The 25,202-nt window shown below is 44.8% G+C and overlaps 1 protein-coding gene across 1 annotated transcript in view; it reads left to right on the forward strand.

Annotated features, from left to right (window-relative positions):
• Window positions 1-23,724, forward strand: part of Prtfdc1 (phosphoribosyl transferase domain containing 1) — an 86,283-nt gene extending 62,559 nt beyond the window's left edge. Inside the window, exons 4-9 of the mRNA XM_051151243.1 lie at window positions 7,474-7,539; window positions 16,408-16,425; window positions 17,915-17,997; window positions 18,363-18,409; window positions 22,074-22,150; window positions 23,368-23,724. Coding sequence (XP_051007200.1) covers window positions 7,474-7,539; window positions 16,408-16,425; window positions 17,915-17,997; window positions 18,363-18,409; window positions 22,074-22,150; window positions 23,368-23,415 — 339 coding nt within the window. The 3' untranslated portion in view covers window positions 23,416-23,724. The remainder of the gene's footprint in view (window positions 1-7,473; window positions 7,540-16,407; window positions 16,426-17,914; window positions 17,998-18,362; window positions 18,410-22,073; window positions 22,151-23,367) is intronic.
• The last annotated feature ends 1,478 nt before the right edge of the window (window positions 23,725-25,202 follow it).

Raw genomic sequence — 25,202 nt, forward strand, 5'->3', positions numbered from 1 at the left:
TAAAGAAAGATGGCAGGATGTGGCATGAGCCAAGCATAAGCCGTGACTTGGAGGACAAAGGCTGTGGTAAATGGCTGACACACTCAGGGTCCTCTGCAGCCAGTGGCATCCATCAGCGGTGGTGAATTTGCTCACAGAGTACTCAATACTTGTTGAATTTGTGAATACTGAATTGTCCTGTTCTTTTGTTAACAAGTAGGCAAATCTATCTAAACAACTTTCATGATCCCAAGGTGATAATGTAGTCCAATGTAGGACAATCAGAAACTTAGTCATCTGGCCTAGATCCCACCTAGATCTCCTACCACCATGTTTTCAATGTGCTGGAGACCAACCCACAGCCTTATACACACCTCACATGAACCCTGACACTGAACTCCACCCCACTCCATAGTCCCCATCTTCAGAGTGGTTCTAAGGTCAGCCCCACACCAACTGATCTATCTGAGGCTGGGCGGAAAAACCAACAAGAGTCCAACACAAGCTCAAAGCACAATCCCTCGTTGCTTCTGTTGATGGAAACAGCAAAGGGGATAAAAAGTGCCTGCTAAGGGGGTCATTGTAAAGCCCAGCACTGTGACTTAGGTGCTGGAGAGTCACTGAGAAACTCACAGGTGAACTTGTCCATGACCCGGACAGAGTGGCACTGGAAGCCCACCATTCTTAAGCACATGGCCCCTGGCTTGCAGTCAGTCATCGACAGTAGGCCACAACCACTCAGCATGCAGTTTACACGTATTCACTGTATTGAGTAGCTTGAACAAAGACTTAAATCACAAACCCAGGTGCACCTGCTGCCTCAGACCACAGGTAGATGGCAAGAAGAGAGTGCGTCCTGCAAGTGATGTTGACTGCAGCATGCAGTCACTTTTCTCAGTGCCCAGTGCACACAAATGTGTCTACACCTCCTGATAAGCCTTTGAGGTTAAAAAAAAAAAAAAGAATGTATTCTTTATGCACGGAAAACTGCAGGTTATATTTCAAGTTCATATAGTATTGAAAGGGAACCTGTGGCCAGGAGGTGGTGACGCACGCCTTTAATCTCAGCACTCAGGAGGCAGAAGCAGGTTGATCTCTGAGTTAGAGCCTGGCCTGGTCTAAAGAGCAAGGTCCAGGACAGACAGGGCAACACAGAGAAACCCTGTCTCAGAAAAGAGGGGGCTGTAACTGCGACCTGGTGGGGGGTAATGTTAGCACTGTCATTTCAGCCTTTCAGGTTTAGTGGCAGCACTTTGTCCCCTGCCTCTTCTCTTGAATCCAGTAAGTGACACCAGTGAGACAGCACAGTTGGAAGCAGGCACAGCAGCAGACAATGCATGGGTCTCTGTGTTGTGTTCTTGCTGTGCCGGGCCATTCCATGCAGCTTAAAGAATTAAGGGACCCAATTAAGAGTCATGTCCTACCTTACTCTGCCCATGCTTGGAACCACCTCACTCATCCTCATTATCTGACTTGGTATTAAATATCCTAAAAAGAAAGGACTCGATGTGAGCCCTATGCAACATCTTAAGTAGAAGTTTTCCGCTGTGGTGGTTAAATTTTCATGTTCTGTTCTGTGTTGTGGTCCATTCCCAGGAGCATCCTCAGCTAACCTGAGCAGGCAGCACGTGGAGGCGTCTGCAGCGGGGAGGGTGCTGAGGATGCTTGAGGCATAGAGGTTTCAAAGCAAATTGCTCTCTGACTTGGAACATGAACGGCTTAAAGAATAGCTCTTTCCTTTATTTATGTTCTTGGCTTTCCTCTTCCGGTTCTTCGGTAGGACAGGATATTTTTAGTCATTACTCTTCCTCAGTTTGTTTTCCACTAAGTGATCTCTAAGCAGTCCAGTTCTGTATGCAGAATCACGTCACCTGCTGGGTGGTCTGGACCTTCTGTGTGTTTGGTACCTGGAAAACAGGTCACTCTAAACTAACTTTCCAAATATTTCTTCTAAGGGTGACCGAGATGGTTTTCAGAGATCTCCTTTAGCGTTTTAGTCTGTCCACACTTCCTCCATCATCAGCATTTATACCGTGATGTCATCTCTCTTGGCCATTTCAGCTGTTACATCTTACTTCACTCCTTTCCCAAGCGGCTCTCAAGCTCACTCTGTGCTTCAGGCTTCTAGGAATGCTAAGGAGGGGTGGGCCAGGTCTGCTAGACAGACCTAAGGTGGAGCTCCGCCGCACCTTAGTGAGGTGGATAAGCCCATTCATTCAAAATGTTTGGGGGAAGGGGAACACCCAGCTTACCTTATGAGGCTAGCCCAACTCTGCCTTAAAGACCCAGCAACAGGCCACTCCAGCCCAGTCAGATGAAGCAATGCTTACAACAAACACCTCCCCTCGTTCCGTATGACAGTTTGGATGTGATAGCTGGGAGCCATTAGATTTAGGTCATGGTTGAAGACAGTGGACTGGATATGTACAAATTTTGACTTTCTCCCCTCATGAAGCTTTGCTAGAATTGGTAGAAAGGAAATCATGACCCCTTCTTTGGGTTTGCAGTCTCATCAGTAAAAGAATGTAAGAGCAGACTCAAGCAGAAGTCTAGGGACAATTCTGTTAGAGTTTAAAAGAAAGCCAAGGCAGGCCATGTATAAACTGTTGTTGTTGCTGCTGCTGCTGCTGATGGTGGTGATGATGATGATGATGATGTTGATGATGATGATGATGATGATAGTGATGGTGATGATGATGGTGATGATATGATGATGATGATATGATGATGATGATGATGATGATGTTGATGATGATGATGATGATAGTGATGGTGATGGTGATGATGATATGATGATGATGATGATGATGATGATGATGATGATGCCTGGAAGAAGAGGATGGAGACAAGTAGGAGAAAAAAGGCCAGGTAGTTTATGCTAGGAGGTCTGACCCATGGCTGACAAGTGCCACATGGAGGAATGGAAAGCTTTAGGGAAAGAGAAAGGAAGCCCAAAATGCCGGAGAAACTCAAAGCATTCAGGGAAGAGAAGGAAAGACTGGGATCTTGTGCAGTAGGGGATGCAGCTGATAGGAAGGAAAAATACAGCATCTCATTAAAGGACTAATTATTCTGCCCAGTGCTCTCACTTTCCTAGGTGTGGTCCCTTTGCCAAGCAAGTGACGCAGGTGGTTGGAATGTTAGGTCTCCACTCAGGCCAGAGAGTCTTTTGACCAGGAGGTTCTTTTCTATGCCAACAGAATGAGCTCAGAGAAATAGAACGTATGTCTGCGAGGACTGAGGGAAAGAGAAGCTCCTCCGAGGTCAGCGGAGGTCAGCATTTAAGCTTTAGAAAGTGGACAGCTTGATAAAGCTCACTGACGCTGCAGGATAGAGAAAGTGGTCTATGGAGAGAAAGGTCAGCGACAGGTGAGGAGCTCAGGTGCCACAGTGTTTCCCGCCCCCTCTTCCCCTTTCCCTCCATTCCCCCCAAAGGCTCAGCAGTCTGTCACCACCTTCTTAAAAGCTGGAGTAAGAGCCAAATGGAATGAAAGCAGCAAGGTTGGTCACAGCCTACAGATGGAGAGCTTGAATCTCTCAGTGCTCTTTTCTGTCTTAGAAGGAAAACAAAAACAAAAAGGCAAAGCCCACTTATTTTTATAGTCACTAAACCAGGGGAGCTATAGACCCTGCTATGCCTGGGAAAAGGCCATTTGCTAATGGATGAAAAAGGAAAGAATGACAGTGGAAGTTTACATTTTCACCAGCTTCCCACCATTGTAACAAATACCCAAGAAAACCAACTCATAAAGAGAAAGGGGCTGTGTTTTTCTGGAGGCTTTAATCCATGACTGTTGGGTCCATTGCTTTTGGACCTTTGGAGAGGCGGCACATTATGGAGGGAGCATGGGGGCAAAGGCGCTGGGCCTGGGACCAGGAAAGGAGAGACAGGGAGTCGGGTGAAGAGTCAGAGTACCAGCAGCACTGTCAAGGACAAGCCACAGGGACAGGTTGTCCTTCTGCTAAGCCCCACCCCTTGAAGGTTCTACCTCCCAGTGCTGCCAAGATGGAGGCCAAACTGTCAATATGATGGCACTGTTGGGATGCTTGCCATCCAAGCAGTAACTTTAAGTGTCTGATGAGCCAAAGGCTGGCCACATGCCATTCTCTGTTCCCAGGGTTCCACATCAACCTATTCATTTGATCTTTAAAACCACCCGCTGGAAGGAGAAAGAGCAAGAACAAAACAACCAAAACATAAATCAGAAAGAAAGAAAAAAAAACCCTACTAGATATTAAGAACTGTGAAAATTATAAAAATAAAATATGAATATTAAGAAAAGTTAATTCATTATTTCCTATTTATAACTAATTGACAAGTCAAATTAATTAATTGAGCATATCAGATTAATTAATACTATTAGTGCCAGAATAGGCGTGTTAGATTGGAAAAATGTAGAAAATGATCTTTCTATATGAAAATAAAGAATATGATTTTTAAAAATTGGTATCTCTAGTCCATAGGGGGAAAAGAAACAATTCAGTAAAGGGTGTTAGGATAATTGACTATATACACACTTGGAAGAAACAACTTCCAGATGGGTTAAGGACAAATCTAATATTAAAAACATGTTTGGGAACTTGGCCTAAGAAAGGCTTTTGTAAATGAGACTCTCTTGGCAGCACGCTGGGTGACTTTGAGCACAGTGTTTGGTTTTCTGGTGGCTTACGCTTTGTTGTTGTTGTTTGTTTGTTTGCTTGCTTTTAACAAACAAATATAAAATCAGTAAGATAAAGATAAACAACAGAGCGTGTGTGTGTGTGTGTGTGTGTGTGTGTGTGTGTGTGTGTGTGTGTAATAACTGAATTATTTCAAAATGTACTCTGATCTATCCATCTCACTTGTTATATGGTGCTTTGTGGTTTGGCGGTTTAGCTATACATATCCCTGTCCTGAAATTGTGATTTTTCCTGAAGCTGGTTACAGCATAGCTGACTCTGACAAGCAGATCTTCCAATGTTGAGTCCTGAATCTCAGTGACCCTAGGGGGAATAAGAAAGCATTCTCTCTTGACACGTAAAGATTGCTTAAAAGTTTGACTTATGTATGTGTGTGTTTGTGTGCATGCCACATGAGTGCAAGTGCCCCTGGAGGCCACAAGACGGCATCGGATCCCCTGGAACTGCTAATATGAGCATCTGGATGTGTGATCTGGGAACAGAAGTTGGGTACCAAAAGTGATTAACCACTGAGTTAACTCCTCAGCCCTCCTCTGACTTTTTTTTTCCAAAGTTCTTAGCCACTACCATAATTGCTTGTGAATATGACTGTATTTACCAGTTTGTTTATTTGTTTGCTTGTTTTTAAGCCTAGAATTCTGGATCTTTGGTGATTCTTCTCTTTCAAGGATCAGACTACCATTGTCATCTAATTTAATGACTCCCTTTCAGACATTCCCTTCGATGCTACACTAAGAAGAAATGCTTTAGCAAGTAGAAATGACCATTTATTTATTTCTTTATTTATTATTTTGGTTTTTCAAGGCAGGGTCTTTCTAGGTAGCTCTGACTGTTCTGGAACTTACTATGTAGACCAGGCTGGCCTCAAACTCATAGAGGTCCACCTTCCTCTATCTCCTAAGTGTTGGGATTAAAGGTGTGTGCCACCACCATCCTGCAGAAGGGAATGCCTTTTTTTTTTTTTACTTTTTTTTTTTTAAGTTTTTTTTTTTTTTTTTTTTTAGTTTTTTGAGACAGGATCTCTCTGTGTAGCCTTGGCTGTCCTGGACTCGCTTTGTAGATCAGACTGGCCTCAAACTCACAGCAATCTGTGTGCCTCTGCCTCCCGAGTGCTGGGATTACTGGCATGCACCACCACGCCTGGCTAAAGGTAATACTTTTAAGGTTTTTCATTCTCTCCACTTTTGATGCTTATTTATTCATTCATTCATTCATTCATTCATTCATTCACTCACTCACTCATTCATTTTTTGGTCAAAGATACTTCACTGAAAAAATAAAATTAAAAAAAAAAACAGGTACTTCACTGGCAGAACTGTCATGTTGGTGTCTAGGCTATTTTCCCCTTCCGCGGACAAGCAATCCCCTGACAAAGTACTTCTGTAACCTAATAGCAATTCCAACCCATGGGCAGCAAAGTCTAACTCAACCCAGCTCAAGGAGATTCTTCCAGGAACTAGCTTGAGTGACTGGAAACTCCAGGGCTGGAAGTCACCTCCGGCATAGCTGCTCTCTCTACACTGCTAAGGCCTGGGCCTGCCTTACCCTGTGGGATGAGCTCTTCCTGGAAGAGAGCAGACCTTTTCAAGACAAGGATCTGCTAAACTAAGAAAGGAATGGCTGTCTGCCTTGGTGACAGAGGAACTCTCCTGATCTAGGACCCCACACCCAGTTGTCTTCTCTGGTTTATCGGTTGGATCAAGGCGTTGCAGCATCACCAGACTCCTGCTCTGGTCACGAAGCAGGCTGGCTGAGTCTGTGTGCTTGAGCTCCCCTGATGTACGCCTGCCGTGAGGCAGAGGCAGAGGACAAGATCCATTTCCATTTTTCCCCTCAAGTGATTCTTGTACACTTTGAAAACAAGTATCTGCCAGTTTGCTTGCTTGCTTGCTTGCTTTGGCGGGTTCTCTTAAGAAACTGAAATGGAAGCTGGGCAGCAGTGGTGGCCCACGCCTTTAATCCCAGCACTGGGGAGGCAGAGACAGGCAAATCTCTGAGGTCCGGGCCAGCCTGGTCTAAGAAGTGAGTCCAGGACATCCAGGGCTCTATGTAACAGAGAAACCCAGTCTTGAAAACCCACAAAAAAAAAAAAAAAAAAAAAAAAAAAGAAAAAAAGAAAAGAAACTGTAATGTTCAATACTTAAACACTGAAAAAAAAAATGAATGATAAACTCACTCTTAGAAGATTTAGACAAACAAACCTCCCTGGTTCTCATATTCTTGAAACAACAGAAGGGCTCTAAGGTTTACTCACGCATTCAGAAGACCAAATCTTCCTTGACCTATGGCCTATTGGGATTGCTCTTGTCATTAGTGAAGGGCTGAATTTTACAGAGACAAAAAAAAAAAAAAAAAAAAAAAAAAAAAGATTAGGGTTCCAATTCTAGGGGAATTTGGTTGTTCAGTGCAACCCATGGCTAGGGCTTATTGGAAGTCACTGCTGGGGCTCCCCAGCCCCCTCACTTCAGTGAAGTCCAGGAATGATTGTCTTTTCCTATTTGTCTGCCTCGGGACAGGTACCATCTATGGTATATTAAGTCTGTCTATCCTCTCTCCTGATGTCCATATCCCTCCACAGTCTTCCCCCCCCCCAACCCCCACCAGCCAGTCATTAGCTGGCTTTGTCTCAAGAGCCTGCAGGAAAGTGGCTCTTGGTAACCATGGGCAACCATGAGCCTTTGCTAGCTATGCGCACTGTATTTGCAAGGCATAGTCTAGCCATTAACCAAGGAGATGGGAAAATGTGCTTTTAAGGTTTTCGTGTGCACTAAAATTGTTGTTTTCTTTTTCTCCCCCTCACCCCCCTTTCTGTAGAATGATCAGTCCATGGGTGAAATGCAGATCATCGGAAGCGAGGATCTTTCAACCTTGTCTGGAAAGGTTTGTTAATGTAACTTCTCGGTGGGCATACACTTCTGGGGACATCTCTGTGACCTTCGTGTCAGATCAGAGCTCCAAATGCATTTCAGAAGCTTTCCCGGGTTGCTAATTCATGCAAATAGATGTGTGAAGCCCCTTTAATGGTTTCTCCTGTCCAAAGCATCATGTGTAGAAAGCGGCTAGGATGTGCTGCAGACCAAATCCTCACAGCTTATAACTCCAGTATTATTTCAGACAACAAAACCCCGGGGGCCCTTGCTGGGCTTCTTTTCTACTTCCCTCGGAGGCACCCCCACCCCAAAACAAGCTTTCTCTTTTGTCTGCTCTTCTGTGTCTGTTGTGTTGCAGCAGGCACTGTGGCGAGACATTTAAACAGGTTTATTAAAATGTACGTGGTGTCGGGCGTACTTCTTAAGAGCACATATTTTTAGCTCTTTGCTGAAGGGCTAACACCACACACACACACACACACACACACATACACACACACACACACACGAATGAAGCCTACTAGATTTCAGGGAGAAATATCCTATTTTTAATTTGGAGTTCTAAACTTGCCCTGGACTAATTATGAGGTGAAAAGACTGTTTGGCCCTAACATCAGTTCTGGGATTCCCAGGGATGACCCTGGTGGAGTGGGACTTGCCATGCAGATTTGTTGGGACTGGTGAAAGCAGCAAGCAACTGCAGAAGTCGTTTCTGTTCACCTAGCCTGATCATTGCCCTGTCCCTTACCCCCGAACAACCTCAGCTTTCTAAGTAGAGTGGGTCAGCCTCTATTACACATGCTCAATCTCTCATCCTTGGCAGCTGTTATCGTTACACAATCCTCAGATGGGGAAAAACAGAACAGCAGCCACATTTAATAAAAATACGTATCATAATATTTGGAACGCTACTGAGCTGTATGGACTCTGACTAGAAACCAGTTTCTTCTGCTGCTAAAGACAGAGCAGTGGGTTCCAGGAGTCATAAATTTTGTTCTATGGCGACTGCAGTGACCTTATTAACGTTAACACATTGCTAGCATCATTTGACGTTACTGCACTACAGCAGGAAATAGCCTAGAAAGGCTAAAATACCCGAAGCAATTTCCTGAAATCCATAGCTTTTAACACCCTGGAAGGGTTTTGGTTTCTTGTTTGTTTGCTTGTTTGTTTTTAAGTCATTTTAGCTTAGTTCTTTCCATATAGTTACTACTGCGTAAGGGCTAGATCTTGTTTGTGCTTTTGCTGAGAAGACTGTCAAAATGACAAATCTTAAAAGATTTGAGCTTCCTCTCTCCGACTCCCCCATTTTGTTCCAAAGTACGTCCCTCATAGGCAAGCACAGGTGTGCCCTGTGAACACTGGCAGGCAGGGGGGAGGGGTGTGTGGCTTCTTCCCAGTGTTGGAGTCAGCAGACGGCATGGCAGGTCGTGGCTTTGGTGACTCCTGCTGTAAATTACTGAGAGAGCCAGTGGGTGTGCACGCAGGGGACAAGGTGGATGACTAGCATTCACTTCCTGCTGGTAAGACAGTTTCATTCAGGATGCCCTGTGCTGTCAAGTCATATCTATACCCTGCTGTTTGTGGAGACACATTTCTATAGATTTAAACCGGTGCCAAGTAGGACCCCTTGAGCCAAGAACTTCGACCATGAATCAACAATGACTAGCCACTCGGAAACTGACAAACCAACTTGATTTTGAAGACTGATGTTCAGGTGCCTAGCTCCTAGCAGACGGGGAGGCTAGGCAAGTCAGGCAGACCATCTCCCAACCCCCGTGTCCCTTCAGCTAGTCTGGATATTTAACCACGTTTACCTCCCTGCCTGTCTTCCATGTCTTGACCCTTGTTGCTCAAAGTATAATCCAGGCAGGCGAGTTTTTCTATAGAGTCAAGTGTAGATATTTTATAGACAGGGTGGACTGACACTGTTGCAGCCATTCAACTCTATGTAGCACGAGAGCAACCAGATGTGAGGCTAAAGCAAATGGATGTTACAACAACAAAAAAAGGGGAGGGGGAGGGGATGAGGCTTAATGTGGCCTGGGGCCAAGGTTTATTAACCCAGGTCCTTATTAGAAATGCAGAGTCTCAGGGGCCACAGCAGAGATCCTGAGTTAGAGGCCACCTTTGCAACCTCCTAGATGGTCTCTTCTCGCTTCCCTGGACACACGTGCGTGCACGCGCGCGCGCGCGCGCGCACACACACACACACACACACACACACACACACACACACCACTGAACTGTCTTCTGAGCCCAACTTGCTTCTCTGAACTTCAGCCTTTGGTTGACTCTTGCTTGCCCTCAAACCTTTCTCCACAAAGCTGCCCAAGGGGATCTTCTTAAAATACACATCGAGTTATGCCACTTGCCAGCTGAAACCTTTCAGTGGCCTCTTAAGGAGCAGTTGCCAGACTTAACAAAAACCACGTAGCCCACTCAATTTTGAACTTCAAATATTGAATAGATGTTCAGTAGACATAAATAGTCAGTATATTTACTATAACTGAGTCTTGCATGATATTTCTGACATACTTACCCTAAAAAATTATTCATTGATTACCTGGCCTTAAAATATAATTAGGTGTGTGTGCTTTGCCTAGCAAGCCTTCCCCCCAATGCTCTATACGCACGATGCAAATCCCTGGCCACAGTTCCTTGATCTGGCTCACATTCCCGACCACATTGTCATTCTTCATTGGTCTATGGCACAGGACCCTCACTAGTCAGCCTTTCTTGCCAACCCCTTGGACAAGCCGTGCCTTCTTCCTGGAACCTATTTTCCTCTCCCTTAGGACTCATTCCCAGTGTCAGCTCCACACAGTGTGGCTTCCCTGCATAGCTGTCAGGAAAGAGGGCCTGGTCTGCTCTGTTACCAGCCCCCAGCCCCAGTATGCATCTATGTAGAGCCCTTTCTACAATTTACAATTTAGCACTTACTTAGAAGCCTGGTTTTGTTTGTTTGTTTGTTTGTTTGTTTGTTTGTTTTTGCCTTTCCCCACCAGGAAGTCAGGGTAAAGTGGGCAGGGACCATTATGTTCACCGTCACATCTCTAGCATCGGGCACAGCCCTGGTCCATCACAGGTTAGAATAAACATCGGATGGTCAGTGAGTGCCTCTTCTTACGGAGAAGTCAGAAAGACAGTTTCAGTTACTTTCGCATGAGGACATGGCAGAGAGAAATGTTATATCTAAGCCAATTTGGCAAGGTTTCTGGTGTCACATGATGAGATCCAAACTGGATTTTAAGGCTGCCCTGGCTGACTCACAGAGAGTGGTTGGAGGGCAACAAAAGTTAACGAGGGTAGCAAAGAAAGGACATATCAAACTAGCTGATTTAGTTTAGGCTGGAACAAACTGAAGGGATTAAGCACTCAACACGTAATGGGTCCTTGTTTTAGTGGTTGCAGAAGAGTTCAAAACGGTCAAATATCTGCATCGGGTGGTAGGGTTGTCACAGGTCGCCACTAACTTCCTCTTCCTTATATCCTCATTGTGCATATCCGTCCCCTCAGTCCAGTCAATACATTTGCATTTTTCATGTTATCACCCTATCAGGAATATGAGCATGGCTCCTCTCGCTCAGTGCTGAGCACCTCAAGAATAGCTTCCAGAGGCTTTCCACAAATTCCCTTTCTTTGGACAAAAAGAAAGAAAGGAATGGAGGGAAAGAAAAAGAAAAAGGAGAAGAAGATAAAGAAAAGATTCTTGGAGCTACAATGATCATAGGGAGAAGGTGGGGTACAGAAGTAACAGAAGAAGAAAGAGAAAAGAGAATCAGACTTCAACTGGGGGAACGGGAGAACTGAGAAGCTGGGCGGGGCTGGACCTTCGTGACTAAAGAAACAAGTCAGGGTCAGAACAAGGAAACGATAAAAGAGGGGAAAATGGAGTCGAGTAGGGTTTAATGGCGTAGACTGGTTGTTGTAATAAAGAGGTGAACTTGCTGGATTTGGCCTGAGGTGACATCATGGAGCTCTCTAAGTAGAAAATAATATGCTTGTGGTATATCATAGAAAGTTCTACCAATACAACTAGTTATGAATTTAACTAACATATTTCTTTAATATGAATTTTTAAAAAAAAGAGTGAGCCTGACACATGGTAGAAGGAAGTGCAAGGGACAGGACTGCCAGGGCCTGAGCCATCCTGGCCTAGTGATGCAAAGCTGCAGGACAAGGAATGCAGCAAAATTCAAGAAAGAGGCATAGAAATGGTTCTTGAGTTTGTTTCTGAAAGAGCTTTCCCCCATCAGCTGTGCCATGTGTGTCACCAACAGCTCTGGAACCTCTGGGGTCCTCTAAAGATGTTGGAGTTCAAATAAGAGAACGCATTTCATCTTTCTCTCTCCCTCTGTATCTTTTCCACTGCCTTCTCTCTCTTTAGAGGGTGGGGGAGGGGCGGTCTGAGTCATGGCTCTAAATAGGCCAGTGCTGCTGAATACAATGAGCCCTCACCGGTCCTGTTCAATCAGCTCTCATACTTAAAAGCATTTGCTCAGTGTGTTTAAGCTGTCTGCGCACCACACTCTCTCCCTCTCTGATTCTCTTCCTAGGTTGATTTAATCCTGGCACTTCAGAAATTTGTGTGGCTCCATTAAAGCAGTAAGATTGAGTTCATGTTCAAGAGAAATAAAACCAAAGGCAGGGAAGCGAGCGGGCCCAGATCTGGCACTGCAGGCACACAGCTGTGCAGGGTTGGTGCAGGGTTTCAGGGGACAGGCGCCCCACCCCCAAATAAGTTTCTAATCAAATACCAGAATGAAGCTATGAATTTTGCCAAAATCCACCGCCCCCCCCCATCCCCTCCTTAACTGCTTAAATCATTCCTTTTTATTGCTCCTGACTAGGCTGAGAACAATAGTGAAATTGCCCACTGATGGATGACTCCGGCAGTTTTGTGAGTTATCACATAAAATGAAATGCTGAGCGACATTCCTTTCTCTGTGGGATTTGTATTCGCACACCTCCTCACAGCCAGCAGCTACCATCCAGTCCATCTTCCTGCCGTGCCAATCCCTCTGAGGGTGACCACACCCACAAACCCCTGTTGCTGCTGTTGAGACAGCAGGGCATGCTGATCGCGCTGTGCCCTCAAAGGTTAAAAATGGGACTAGCCAACTCGAGGAGGAAATCGTTCGTTCGTTGTGTGATTCCTCTTGGCGTTCCCTCTTCATTAGGAAAACTCGGTGTGGTAGGCTTTGCTCGATCCTCAGGATGGCAGCGAAACAACCCGCTGGAGTCTCTTGCAGAATGTTTGCCTGCAGCCCCCGCAGACTTTTACTGGCTCCCTCAGAGGAAGTGAGCTAGGTGTGACAGGATGACTAAGACAGTAATTGGCAAATGCCTCAGATTCAGCCATGGCGGTTATCAGATGGGACGTGTCCTGGAGGCACAGAGTGTTCTCAAAAGAATCCCCAGCGTTGCCCACTCAGAAAGTGGGAACCTTCGTAGACCGCTGCTCTGTACAAATTAAAAGCAGTCGATGGCAACTAAAGGTTGGGTAGCGAAGAGCTGCGGACCATCAAAGACAGGTGGGGGTGATGTCTCCTAAGGAAAATGAGCTACAGAAAGTGAAAGAAATGAGCCAAAATTATTCATTTGTCACACAAAGTTCTATCTTTTTTTATTCTTCCCCATCTCCTTCCTTCCTTCTTTCCTTCCTTCCTTCCTGCCTGCCTTCCTTCCTTCCAAAGTCTTGCTGTATAACCCAAGCTAAGCTAGAACTCAGGATCTTCCTGCCTCTGCTGCTTGGGTGCTATGCCTACGTGTGCACCGCGATAGCTGGACCTCCTTTTCCTGCACTCTGTGCTGACCGTCTGATGATGAGCTTACTGTTTGTCTCTTACCCTAAAATCTTATGTTGGAGTATGGAAACACTAGGCTTGGTTACCTTAGATACTAATGCAAACTCTACAATTACATCTTCTATACCTTGGTCCTTCACACTGACTCACCCCATGGTGGAAAGTGGAAAGACAAGGAAGAGCTATGAGAGCCTGAAAGGGACCTGCCTCACTTTTAGGACAATCTGCTATTGAGGCAACTAAGCCATTCTTGCAGTGATGGTAATATTCTGTTAGTGAGGGCAGAATACGTGGTTGGGTCGTCTTTTATTAGGCCCTGTCTTAGTATTTACTGGTGAAGAACTTTCTAGTGCAGAAACACCAGAGAATACATTCAAAGCATAGCAGAGTCCAGTGTGTGGTCTTAGATTGACCAGACAAATTTAAAAAGGCCTTTTAAAGGACAGTTGGGAAATATTAAATGTGTAGTTGGCTTTATGTGATACTAACAATTTATCATTTTTGATTGAGCTAAGATTTTGGTTAAATAAAGTAGAGAATGTTATGGTAAATTTAACCCTTTTAAAAAGTACTACATAAGATATATACTTAATATATTTTTAATACATTTAAAAATAAAATTGGCTATATAAAACATGTTAGTAATATAGGAGGCTGAGGCCAGAACACTTGCCTAGCATGCAGGAGATCCAGCATTCAATCTCAGCCTTGCAAAAAAACAAAACAAAACAAACAAAAAATGAGGTTTTGTTTTTTTTTTAATGTATGCAGTTTTAGAACTATAAAGTACCTGTGCATATGAGAACCACAGTCTTAGCAGCCAGAAAGACAGGGCAGAGTTCAAAGTGACTGCTCTCTTAAAGCCACATGTAGGGAGAGGCAGCATTTTTCCTTAAAACTTTTCAAGCTTAAAATATGTTGAAATAACTTTAACAATATATCTTAGTATCAATACATATCCGAGTCCCACTTCCTGCCTACAGTCTGAGAACTGTGGCTAGTCTTTTCAAAGATGACTTTGGAGAGCAGGGAGATGGAAAGAGAGGACGAGGGAGGGAGAGAAGGAGAGGGGGGGGGAGGAATTCTTTCAGGGCTCCCTACTTAGTTACACAAGAATGCATACCAACATATTTTGGAAAGAAATTTTTGTTTACATAACTGAACCAAAAACAGCTTTGTGAACAAGGAAATCCAACTAACCACAGCCTTCCCTGAGCATCCTGGGTAGCTCATAAGTTTAGTCCAGCCTCAGTCAAACTGAAAGTACACAGCTAAGTTAAGTGCTGTGGATCGAGGGCAAAGGCCAGAAGGAGCCATGTTGAAAATGCTAAAGGGACTCCTGTCAGCATGAGTCTTAAGGGACACAATGGACTGACACTCACATGCAGTGGCATGGAGTGTAGACAGTATAGCCTTTCATCTTGATTATAAAACTAATATTCTTAATGAATGGGTTTAAAAAGAATGCCATCCGTAGGCGAAAAGCTCTTCTGGAAAGGCTTGCCTACATGTTTGACATGGAAATAACAACCTTGCCATGGTTCTTGCATAGGTAAATTTCCTGTTAGCATTTTTATTCATTAACTCTCCTTTGTGTCAGATATAAATAAGGAACCTATAGTTCGGTCTGACATTACAGTGTCACTTAACTGAGGATGGATGAAAAGATGAGAGGGATGGCAAGAGGCCCCAGCAGGTTAAAGCACTTGTCCCCAAGCCTGAGTTCAGTGCCCAGAACACACATGATCTGAGAAGATAATCCACTCCTAATTGTCTTCTAGCCTTCACATGTGCACGTGTGCCTGCATAAAATTAATTAATTAATTAATAAAAAAAAGTTTAAAGCATAAAATGAAACCGCATTAATTTCAAGGGATATTCTCCCCAGCTAGTGGAATGGTGTATTAACATATCCATAATTTGATGGAACAGCATTGGCAGATTATTACTCATTCAATTAATTGGTTGATTTTAATCTGTTAATAAGCTTAATAGTCGTTATTCTTTTTTCTCTTTTTTTAGTCCTTCTTCTTTTAAAAGACAATTGTTGCTTCTGCAAGCAGCCAGTACAGTAGGACAGTAGGAATGCAGCAGTGCACAAGACAAGCACAATCCCCTGCTGTGTGAACTTTAGAGTCTAGCAGGTGAAGAAGCTATCTAACAAGAAACTGGTTGTAATTTTTTTGTTTTGGTTTGTTTTGGTTTGTTTTGGTTTGGTTTGTTTGTTCTTCAAGACAGCATTTCTCTGTGTAGCCTTGGCAGTCCTGGACTCACTTTGTAGATCAGGCTGTCCTTGAACTCACAGTGATCCACTTCCTCTGCCTCCCAAGTGCTGGGATTAAAGGCATGGGCCACCATGCCTGGTGAAACTGGATGTAATTTGTGTTCATAGGCCAAAGTAGATGGATACTTTGTGAACATTTAGCAAGGGATCTCACATCTGTTAAAAAGAAAAAGAAAAAAAGAGCTGCAGCAGGGCCCTCACAGCTCCATGTTTCCTCAGGGTTGAAAGTCCCAGGGTAGATTCACTGGGGATTCTCAGAGTCACCTGAGAATAGAGCTGTCGCTCTAGTACAGTGATGTAGTTTGTGTAGGGCTGGCTTTCCTGGTGGCCTTGTAACCCCAAAGATAGGAGACAGAGGGATGGGGTACTGTTCAGATGTCATAACTTTATGGATACTCACTTCAAATCGGCAACAAGGTCTAACATGAGCCTGCTACTAACTAACCTGAATATAGACGATAAAATCGCAATACCACGTGATTCCATGGGGCTGTTAAAATGAATCCCAGACATTGCTACTCCATAACTGTAATTTCGCTACTGTTATGGATCGTAATGTAAATATCTGATATACAGGTGGTCTGTAAAAAGGACAAATGGGGTTGTGACCCACACGTTGAGAACCACTACTCTAATTGCTTGGGCTTGTAGGATGGGGAGGCCTATTCAGCACACTGAAATGCTAACTGAAAGCAAAACTTGCATCTATACTGTGACCCAGGCTTTTTTTTTTTTTTTAAATCATATTCTGAAATGTTGTTTTGGTTTTTTTATTTCCCTCCAGAATGTCCTCATTGTTGAGGTAAGCTGGCCTTTTCCTTTTCTGTATTTGGAAGTTCCAAGACTCTAATGGTGAGTTTTAAAATACTGGCCTTGTTTATCAAACTGGCCACGTACTGAGTCCCCACTGTGTGTGACTCTTCAATTGCATTGAACAGAAGCCAATGATAGGCTCTGGCTTCAGATGACTCCGAATCGACACTTTACAATGCCTAGTTGGTAGGTGGTACTGTTTTATATCCAATCTCACATACGTCTCAACCCAGTCTTACATGGATTTATGAGCCAGACACTTGTAGAGAGAGTAAACTAGCTTGTAGAACCAGTCAATACATTTACTGTTATTTATTTAACAGGAGAACCAAGGCTATAACCGCCCTCACCTAATGACCTCTCATGCTTTTAATCCATTCTCAAGCCTCAAAAATCTTACGTTCTGTGGTGGCGCACACCTTTAATCCCAGCACTTGGGAGGCAGAGACAGGTAGATCGCTGTGAGTTCAAGGCCAGCCTGATCTACAAAGTGAGTTTAGGACAGCCAAGGCTACCCAGAGAAACCCTGTCTCGGAAAAAAAGAAAAATCTTAAATTCAATCAATTGATATAGCAACCCAAGGAAAACCTATGGTGTTTGGGTAATGGTAGGTCTTTTGTTTTGTTGTTGTTCTATTAAGAAAGAAACAGAAAGGCTGTCTTGTCACCACAGTAGACTCCCATAGTAAATGGCCATGCTCCCTCCAGAGGACACCCTACTTATCCGTCGCCAGAAATCAAAGGGTCTTTTTGTCCTCGGGCTTTTGTTTGCCAGTGTGGCCTTCTGTATGTGCAGTTCTGACTTCACACACCTCACAAGTAGACCCTCCAGCCAGATGAGTGGCTGGACCCTGTCTAGACTCTGTCCTGTGGTGTTCATCCTCAGCCCCTGACAGCTGAGTTCTGTCAGGAGGACGATAAATCACAGCAGCTAATGCGGTGTAACTGTGCATCCATGGCTCAGCAATGGAGACTCCATTCTCACTCACCGCAGCTGAGGAGCTCGGACCTCCTGGCTGTCACCAGCTGCCTCCCAGACACATTTAGCTGCCCAGCCATAGCATCCCCTAAGGAGTAGGGAGGCCGGGGAGGTGTTTATCCTTTCAATGTATTCAGATGTACAGCCCATGTCCATGAAAATTCATGTGTCTCTTCCATTGTGAAATGTAACCTCCAGGCCAAATTTAGTCCCTGACTGCGCATGCAGAAGTCTAGGTGCACTCAGTGAGGCTCTCCAGAGGCTAAGCAGAATCCTTCCTCACAGCTGAAGGAGGCAGGGGCAGAAGATTCGCCAGCATAGTCTCTAGCTTCCAAAAGGAAATGCCCATGAAAACATAACTGATTTTGCTTCCTGTGTCGACTCCTGTCATCTGGCATTTGAAATTAACGTGCATTTTATTAATAAAGAATCGCTCTGCAACTATAAAGTGCATTATGCTGTGCACATTGCTTTGTTGACCTTGTCTGCTTTTTGCAAAGGATGTTGTTGGAACCGGGAGGACCATGAAGGCACTGCTCAGCAGCATCGAGAAGTACAAGCCCAACATGGTTAAGGTAGCCAGGTGAGTCGGACACCATAACACACACGCTGTCCTTTAACATGGGACTAAGAGGGCTCCTCTTACAGAGTGCTGCTCTGCCACTGGCCCCGTACCTGGGATGCTGCAGTACAACCACGCTGACAAATAGCTCAGATTGCCAGCCTTAGAGAGAAGGGCTAGAGGAAGGCCTTTGGCAGGAGCCCTTCTCCGCATGCTCAGCACTCTTCCTTTTAGCCAGCACAGCGATACCAAGCTGCAGCAGCAGAGGCGGGAATGAGCAGGCCATGGCGATGCCCCACAGGCTTGAGAGGAGTACACAGCCCAACAGTGGTTAATTCTCTTAATCTATTGAAGTGACTGAAGTAATTTCCTTTCTTTAATGGCAGCTTGTTGGTGAAAAGAACAGCCCGAAGTGACAGTTTTCGACCTGACTGTAAGTGCTGCAGAGTTTGGGTGATTTTCTGGCACTGGTGTTTTATTTTGGCATTTCACGTGAGACCGATAATGCTACGAATCCTTTGTCTCCATCTCCTTGTGAAGGGCTCTTTGAAGGCCCGTTTTTCTTTTCCCTCAAGACAGGGTTTCTCTGTATAGCCTTGGCTGTCCTGGACTCATTTGGTAGACCAGGCTGGCCTCGAACTCACAGAGCTCCACCTGCTTCTGCGTCCCTGAGTGCTGGGATTGCCGGTGTGCACTACCGCGCCCGGCTGAGGGCCCACTTCTTTGTATTTGCGTCTTTCATAACAAACCCATTCTAGGTATTGGATTTTTGTTTGGTTTGGTTTTATTGAATTTTAAGAAACCTCACTGGTACGTGATCCAGTCCAGGCTACTACACAACTCAGCTATGTAGCTGGGCTGGCCTCAAACAGGCTTCTCCCCTCTCAGCTTTCTGAGTTCTGGGATTACAGGCTGCACTGGACACTTCTACTGTTACATTTTATGCAGTTGATCAGTTTTGGGGTAGAGGTAGACTTCCTCCCCTAGACCAATTATTTTCACCAAAGAGGCACTACAAAGCTTTAGAAGAATTCTCCCCATCCCTCCCACACCCTGCACATTTAGAGAGGCATCTCCCTGCTACCACCAACAAAAATTCAGGGACACAGAACACAAGCAAGCAGGCCCCTCTGGGTACCATCCTCATACTTGACTTCAGGCATGTGCTCTGGGGGACTCCCCTGTCCAGGGCATTTTTCTTTCTTCCACTCTGTTGCCAGGAGGGATAAATAAGCCACTGAATTATTTATTATTCTTAACAACAGGTGATTTTTTTTATTTGCATAAGGCAGACTTCAGCTAAAATTCTCTACTTACATTTGCTCTAAAGCCCATAGAATAAGTTGGCTCTGGTTCTCATCAGCAAGCTGAAAAAACATTAGCCGAGGAGAATAGTATGAAGGGGTTGTGAGGCAGGGCCTCGTCACTCTAAACCCAGGTCTCCTCTGCTGGGTCCCTAATCGCATTCAGGGCACAGAGAGAGAGAGCGAGCACTATGGCCTGTTCCTGTTGGTTACTGGCCTTGGGATCTGGTCTGTATGTCACTGTCATTATATGAGGTTATTAAGCAGAACTTTTGTGAGGAAATTGTATTAAATGACATTGAAGACATAGGGCTGGAGAGATGGCCCAGCAGTTAAAAACATACTGCCCTTCAGAGGATCCATGTTCTGCTTCCAACACCTACGTGAGACAGTTCACAGCCACCTCTCAGTTCATTTTCCAGGTTGTGATATGTCTGGCCTCCACAGCCTCTTGCGTACGCACACGTACACACACACACACACACAGAGAGAGAGAGAGAGAGAGAGAGAGAGAGAGAGAGAGAGAGAATATGATAAAAATAACATCTTAAAAAATAAAACATATCCAGTTAAGGGCAGGTATGATGTCATGTGCCCATAATCTCATTCAGGAGGCTACAAAAAGATGATGAGTTCAAGGCCAGCCTGGGCTACATACTAAGACCTCATCTTAAGAAGACACAATAAAACCAAATTCAACTAGTTATGAATCTTTTGTGTCATTTTTTTAACAACAACAACATAAAATAAGAACATCTGGGGCTGGGGATGTGACTCAGTGGTAGAACAGTGTGTACCCGTGCATGTGCATACACACACACACACACACACACACACACACACACACACACACACACGCATGCACACATAACACTTTTGAGATAGAAACACACACAAACACACATGCACACTTTTGAGTAATAGCAACCAACACTGTAAGTAGTTATGATGTGCCAGGCCAGGTTCCTACAGGCAAGTAGGAGTTATTTAATTTAGTCTTCACAACAGCTCTCTAGAGGCAGCTGCTATTGTCACGCCCATTTAACGGATGAGGAAATGGAACCCAAGAAGCTCAAATAAACTTCTTAAAAATGCCAGGGTCACATACTCGAATGAAGAGGGTCAGTAATGAGCCCAGGCAGGCTGCTTCCAGTCATAGCATTTACAGGTGCTGCAGGAGCCGCCCTCATCAGTGCGCAACGGCTCCTCTGTCTGATTCCTGACAGCCCCGCTGACTCCTTGTCATCTTCTCATGCCCTAATGTCACAATATTCAGCCAATATTCTACACAGCCCTGGACTTCAGTTTTCACAGTCTGAACTACCATACCTGTTACTGATAAAATAGCATTTCCCGGAATCTAATCCTCTTCTGTTAGCTGGCTCAGAATCCACTTCTCCTTTCTTTTTGGGGTGCGTTTGTGTCTTTGACTCCTTGCTATGTGCTCAAGAGCTAAGGTCTTTTCTTCTGCCCTTGCTTCTCCTTTTTGAACTTGTTTCTCTTTGTTTAAACAGAGTCTCTCTGTGTAGCCTAGGCTAGCACTCATCTTAAAAGTCTCCTGCCTCAGTTTCCCAAGGACTGAGATTACAGACACATGCCACTGTCCTTAGTTCCTCTTCGATTATTTTTCCAAGAAACAGCAAGTTTTAGGAATCAATCGGGCTACCTACCTAGTGACCCCATAATACAGGCCCCTAGAAAACTGATTCTTTACTTCTAGCACTTTCTGTAATTTAGACCTTGGCTCCTCCATGGGAAAGCATATTGGGTCATAGAGATCAAAATGATGGGCTGGGCAGTGGTTGCGCAGGACTTTAATCCCAGCACTCCAGAGACAGAGGCAGGCAAATCTCCAAGTTCAAGGCCAGCCTGGTCTACAGAGGGAGTTCCCGGATAGCCAAGGACTATGTAGAGAAACACTATCTTGGAAAAAACAAACAGGAAACAAACAAACAAACAAAATGATAGTGACCATGAAGAACATTGCCCATGCTCCTAGCCCACAGGCTGTACCAAGGACAGTGTCATATAACTAGACGGACATGTCTCTTCTATTGTATTATAGTAAATGAACTTACACACTGAAACAAGTTTGAAAGCCACGGGGCCACACACATTTATTCTGCCTGAAGAGTTCTGGAAGAGAACCAGTATCTCTTAGTAAACATCTTCTTCATCTCAGTAGCCGCCCTCTGTAAGCCCAAGGACCTTGTACCATCTCCTCTCGTTCTACCCTCGATGGAGATAAAGAGCTAGTTAGGATCCCCGCATCGTTGATGCAGAGGTCAGCATGGAGACAACCTTCTGCGTTCTCTCCATCAAGCTGAGCATCATGCCCCTTCCCTTTCACACTGTCTCCCAGCTGAGGACAGTGACGCGGCGGGAGAACTGCTTCCCGGTTGCTGCAGCGGGCACACCGTGTTCTGTATGGCCGTGCCATGGTGCTTTCTGTTTGAATGCTCCCCTGTGCTTTGAAGTGTATCTCCTTAGGCATTATGACGTTATGTGCTGCTCGCTTTGAACAAGGCCATGTGGCTAGTTAGCATCTACATACTTCTCATCATCCACAGGGCCTCCTGAACCCTTCCTCAGCTCTGGATGCTAGAGGTCGGTTCCTCATGCATGCTTGCTTGTTTGCTGTTTGTTCCAAGCCATCCTTCCGGCCCAGGCACCTGCTGGGCTTGTCTTACACACTATTCTCACTTCTGCCTCACCACTTAAAGTGCCACAGCAGCACACGGCAATAGCATGCTTACGTGCTCTAAATATTCTTCCTTGTCTCTTTCCACTAAGATGCTGGATTTGAGATCCCAGATGTCTTTGTGGTGGGCTACGCGTTAGACTACAATGAATACTTTCGAGACCTGAATGTAAGTGTTGCATATAAAACCCTAATTCTCTTGGTCTGAGAATAGTTAATACTGGCATCATTGTAACAAATGACTAAAAACAGTAGTGAAATGACTAGGTGTTCTTTGTGATGGGGGTATGGTGGACACTCTGGGAGATACAGTGAATTCTTCTAGGTCCTCCTGTACGCTACAAGGTGGGTCCCGGCGTGATGGAGACCTGTGGTGCTTGCCTGCATTTTGTTCTGAGAATCAGGAAGCGGAACAATGACCTACACTCATTTTTCTCCGTAGTCATTGGCGATGCCCAGCCAATACCATAAGCAGCCAATGCTCCATAAGCCAGTTCATGTCTGATACCTAGGTGTTTGGGATGCCAATGACACTGGAGAGTTAATTTGAAGGAGCTATCTCAGCACACAGAAACAGACCTTCAGCATGGTACCCGATGATGTGGCCCTGATCGACCCTAAGTGATCTGGAGGAAAGCATCTTACCCAAAGTGTCCAACCAATGTCTCACTATTAGATATTAGAAAACCTGGGGTGGGGGGGGGCACACCTATAATCCTAGCACTCAGAAGGCAGAGGCTGGAGGATCTCTGTGAGTTTGAGGCTAGCGTGGCCTACAGAGTGAGTTCCAGGACAGCCAGGGCTACATGGAAAAACCCTGTCTTAGAGAGAGAGACAGAGACAGAGACAGAGACAGAGACAGACAGAGACACAGAGAGAGACAGAGGGAGAGAGATTGCTTCACTGCTCAGGTCCTTCATGGTCCGAACACATTTCTTGCTATCTAAAAGCGAGTTCGGAGTAGAGATTATATTTCCCAGTATTTTTTTTTCTCCTTTCAATGAAACAGTTGTCATCTCACCCATGGAAAACTGTCTCCACCAGTAGACATTTCTACTTTTGGGAGGCCTGGGAACCATATCCTGACCAGGACTCAAAGCTGAATCACCAGAGAACGTTTGTCAGGCATTGAATGGAACCGTAGTTTGCGTACACCCGGATAAGCACACAAGTGTTTAAGTGAACAGTAACCAGTCACAAGCCAGGCTGCTCTTACCCCATCACACTTTCTGTGCCTCGTGTCTTGTTGTCCAGCTGATGGTGATGGAGGGAGGGGTACCACAAAACACACTTCTTGAAAATGTCACAAAAGCACCTAATGAGTTTTATGTGGATTTTTAAACTAAAAGGAGAAACCTGATACCTTTTAACCCTCTGTTGTTTCAGCACATATGTGTGATCAATGAACATGGAAAAGAAAAGTATCGAATATAAGGAAGCCAGAGTCGTCAGCGTCTCTTTGCCAGATAACACGGTTCTTCTGCTCTACTCAGGAAGCTGGAGTGTGAAGTCTGTCTCCATAGCCATCTTCACTCAACAGGGTATAAGAGACTAACTACTTAAGAAATGAGCTTTTGGCCGGGCGTGGTGGCGCACGCTTGTAATCCCAGCATTGGGGGAGGCAGAGGCAGGTGGATCACTGTGAGTTCAAGGCCAACCTGGTCTACAAAGCAAGTCCAGGACAGCCAGGACTACACAGAGAAACCCTGTCTCGAAATCCCGTTCCCTGCTCCACCCCCCCCCCCCAAAAAAGAAATGAGCTCTCTTTTTCCGGAGATTAGAATGTAAATTCCAAAGGCTCTTCAGGAAAAGAAGACTGTGCTTTCCCTTGACTCATTACAAATTAAACTTCTGATCCCCTCAATTCCACCCACCGTCATGCCCCTGACTACGCCTGCTGCTGTAGTACAGTCTTACACTCGTGACAGGAATACACCCACCTGGTGACTCACATACTGTTCACCTAACTCTTTTAGTGCTATGTTTTTTAAGTAACATTTTAGGGTAATAAGAACCAGCAGCCCCCTTAGCATTCCCCCTAAGCCTGTACAATAAGAATGCAGCTCGGCTCCCTTGCTAAAACAGGAGCAAAAGGACGGCTTCACGTGAGCGTCTGTTTGCCCAGTTCTGACAGGACATTATTATCTGCTTTGACAAAGCCTTTCAGAAGTGCGGGTACGATGAATCTTAATGATGTTATGAAATGAGCCTTCACCGCGTGCTCTTGTGCTCTCGAGATTCGCTTCCTGTGTGTGATGACAGCAAATCACGTGTGCATGGATGTACTCGACTGTGTGTAATACTCTGCATTTTAATTAGAAAAAAACACACACACACAATGGCAGCAAGGCCTACCCTCCTGAGCTGAGTCTGTTTATTCCTTTAGTGGGCAAATGGTAGGCTGGAGACGTGGGGCGTCAGGGAAGGGGGGTTCGAAAATCAGTACTAAGCAAGTATAAATTTTTCCTCCTATTTGCATGGAAGGATAAAACACTTAGATATTGTCCTAAACATGAACAGAGGTTGGATTATTTAGCTAAATGTCCTTATATGACTTCACACGATCCAGGGTAACATAGGAAGCAAGCATAAGGAAGTTTTTGTACATAACACACACATACACATCACCACTATATGTGGCATTTCCTAATTTGTAGAGGTTTTAATTAAAAATAAGCTCAAGAGTCCACAGTGCTAGTTTTCTTGCCTCCTAAAAGGAACAAGTTCTGAACCATATGTGGCCTATTGTCACATTGTGGAGTCCTTTAAACTAATAACAAAGAAGACACTATGTTTCACAACTGCTCGATGTTTATATACTTTTAGTCACTGAGATGTGTATGAGCCAGTAGCCTAAATCCATGGCTGCATGTACCTGTCCCCTGGTTAACCTGGATTGCGTCCAAAATATGCACTAAGATAAGCGAGCATCAAGCCAGGAGGTATCTGCCGCTTTCCTGTTTTCCTCCCTACACTTGCTTTGTAAGAACAAGGAATTTTACTTCTGAGTGATTTCCCTGCATATCTCACAGTCTCAGCCAGAGAAGAAAACAGACCATGGCCAGAGGCCCCAAGGGGCAGTTACACCAGGAGTCACTGCTGGCTTTGTTCCATACCCGAGTCACTGGTTAATAATTGTGTGGGACCAAATTCATAAAACTCACATGTTACATACACTTTCCCATTATGCCATATTTCTACCCAAAGGCCTAGAAAAACAA

This window comes from Acomys russatus, chromosome 9 (genome assembly GCF_903995435.1).
Source record: "Acomys russatus chromosome 9, mAcoRus1.1, whole genome shotgun sequence".
NCBI lineage: Eukaryota > Metazoa > Chordata > Mammalia > Rodentia > Muridae > Acomys > Acomys russatus.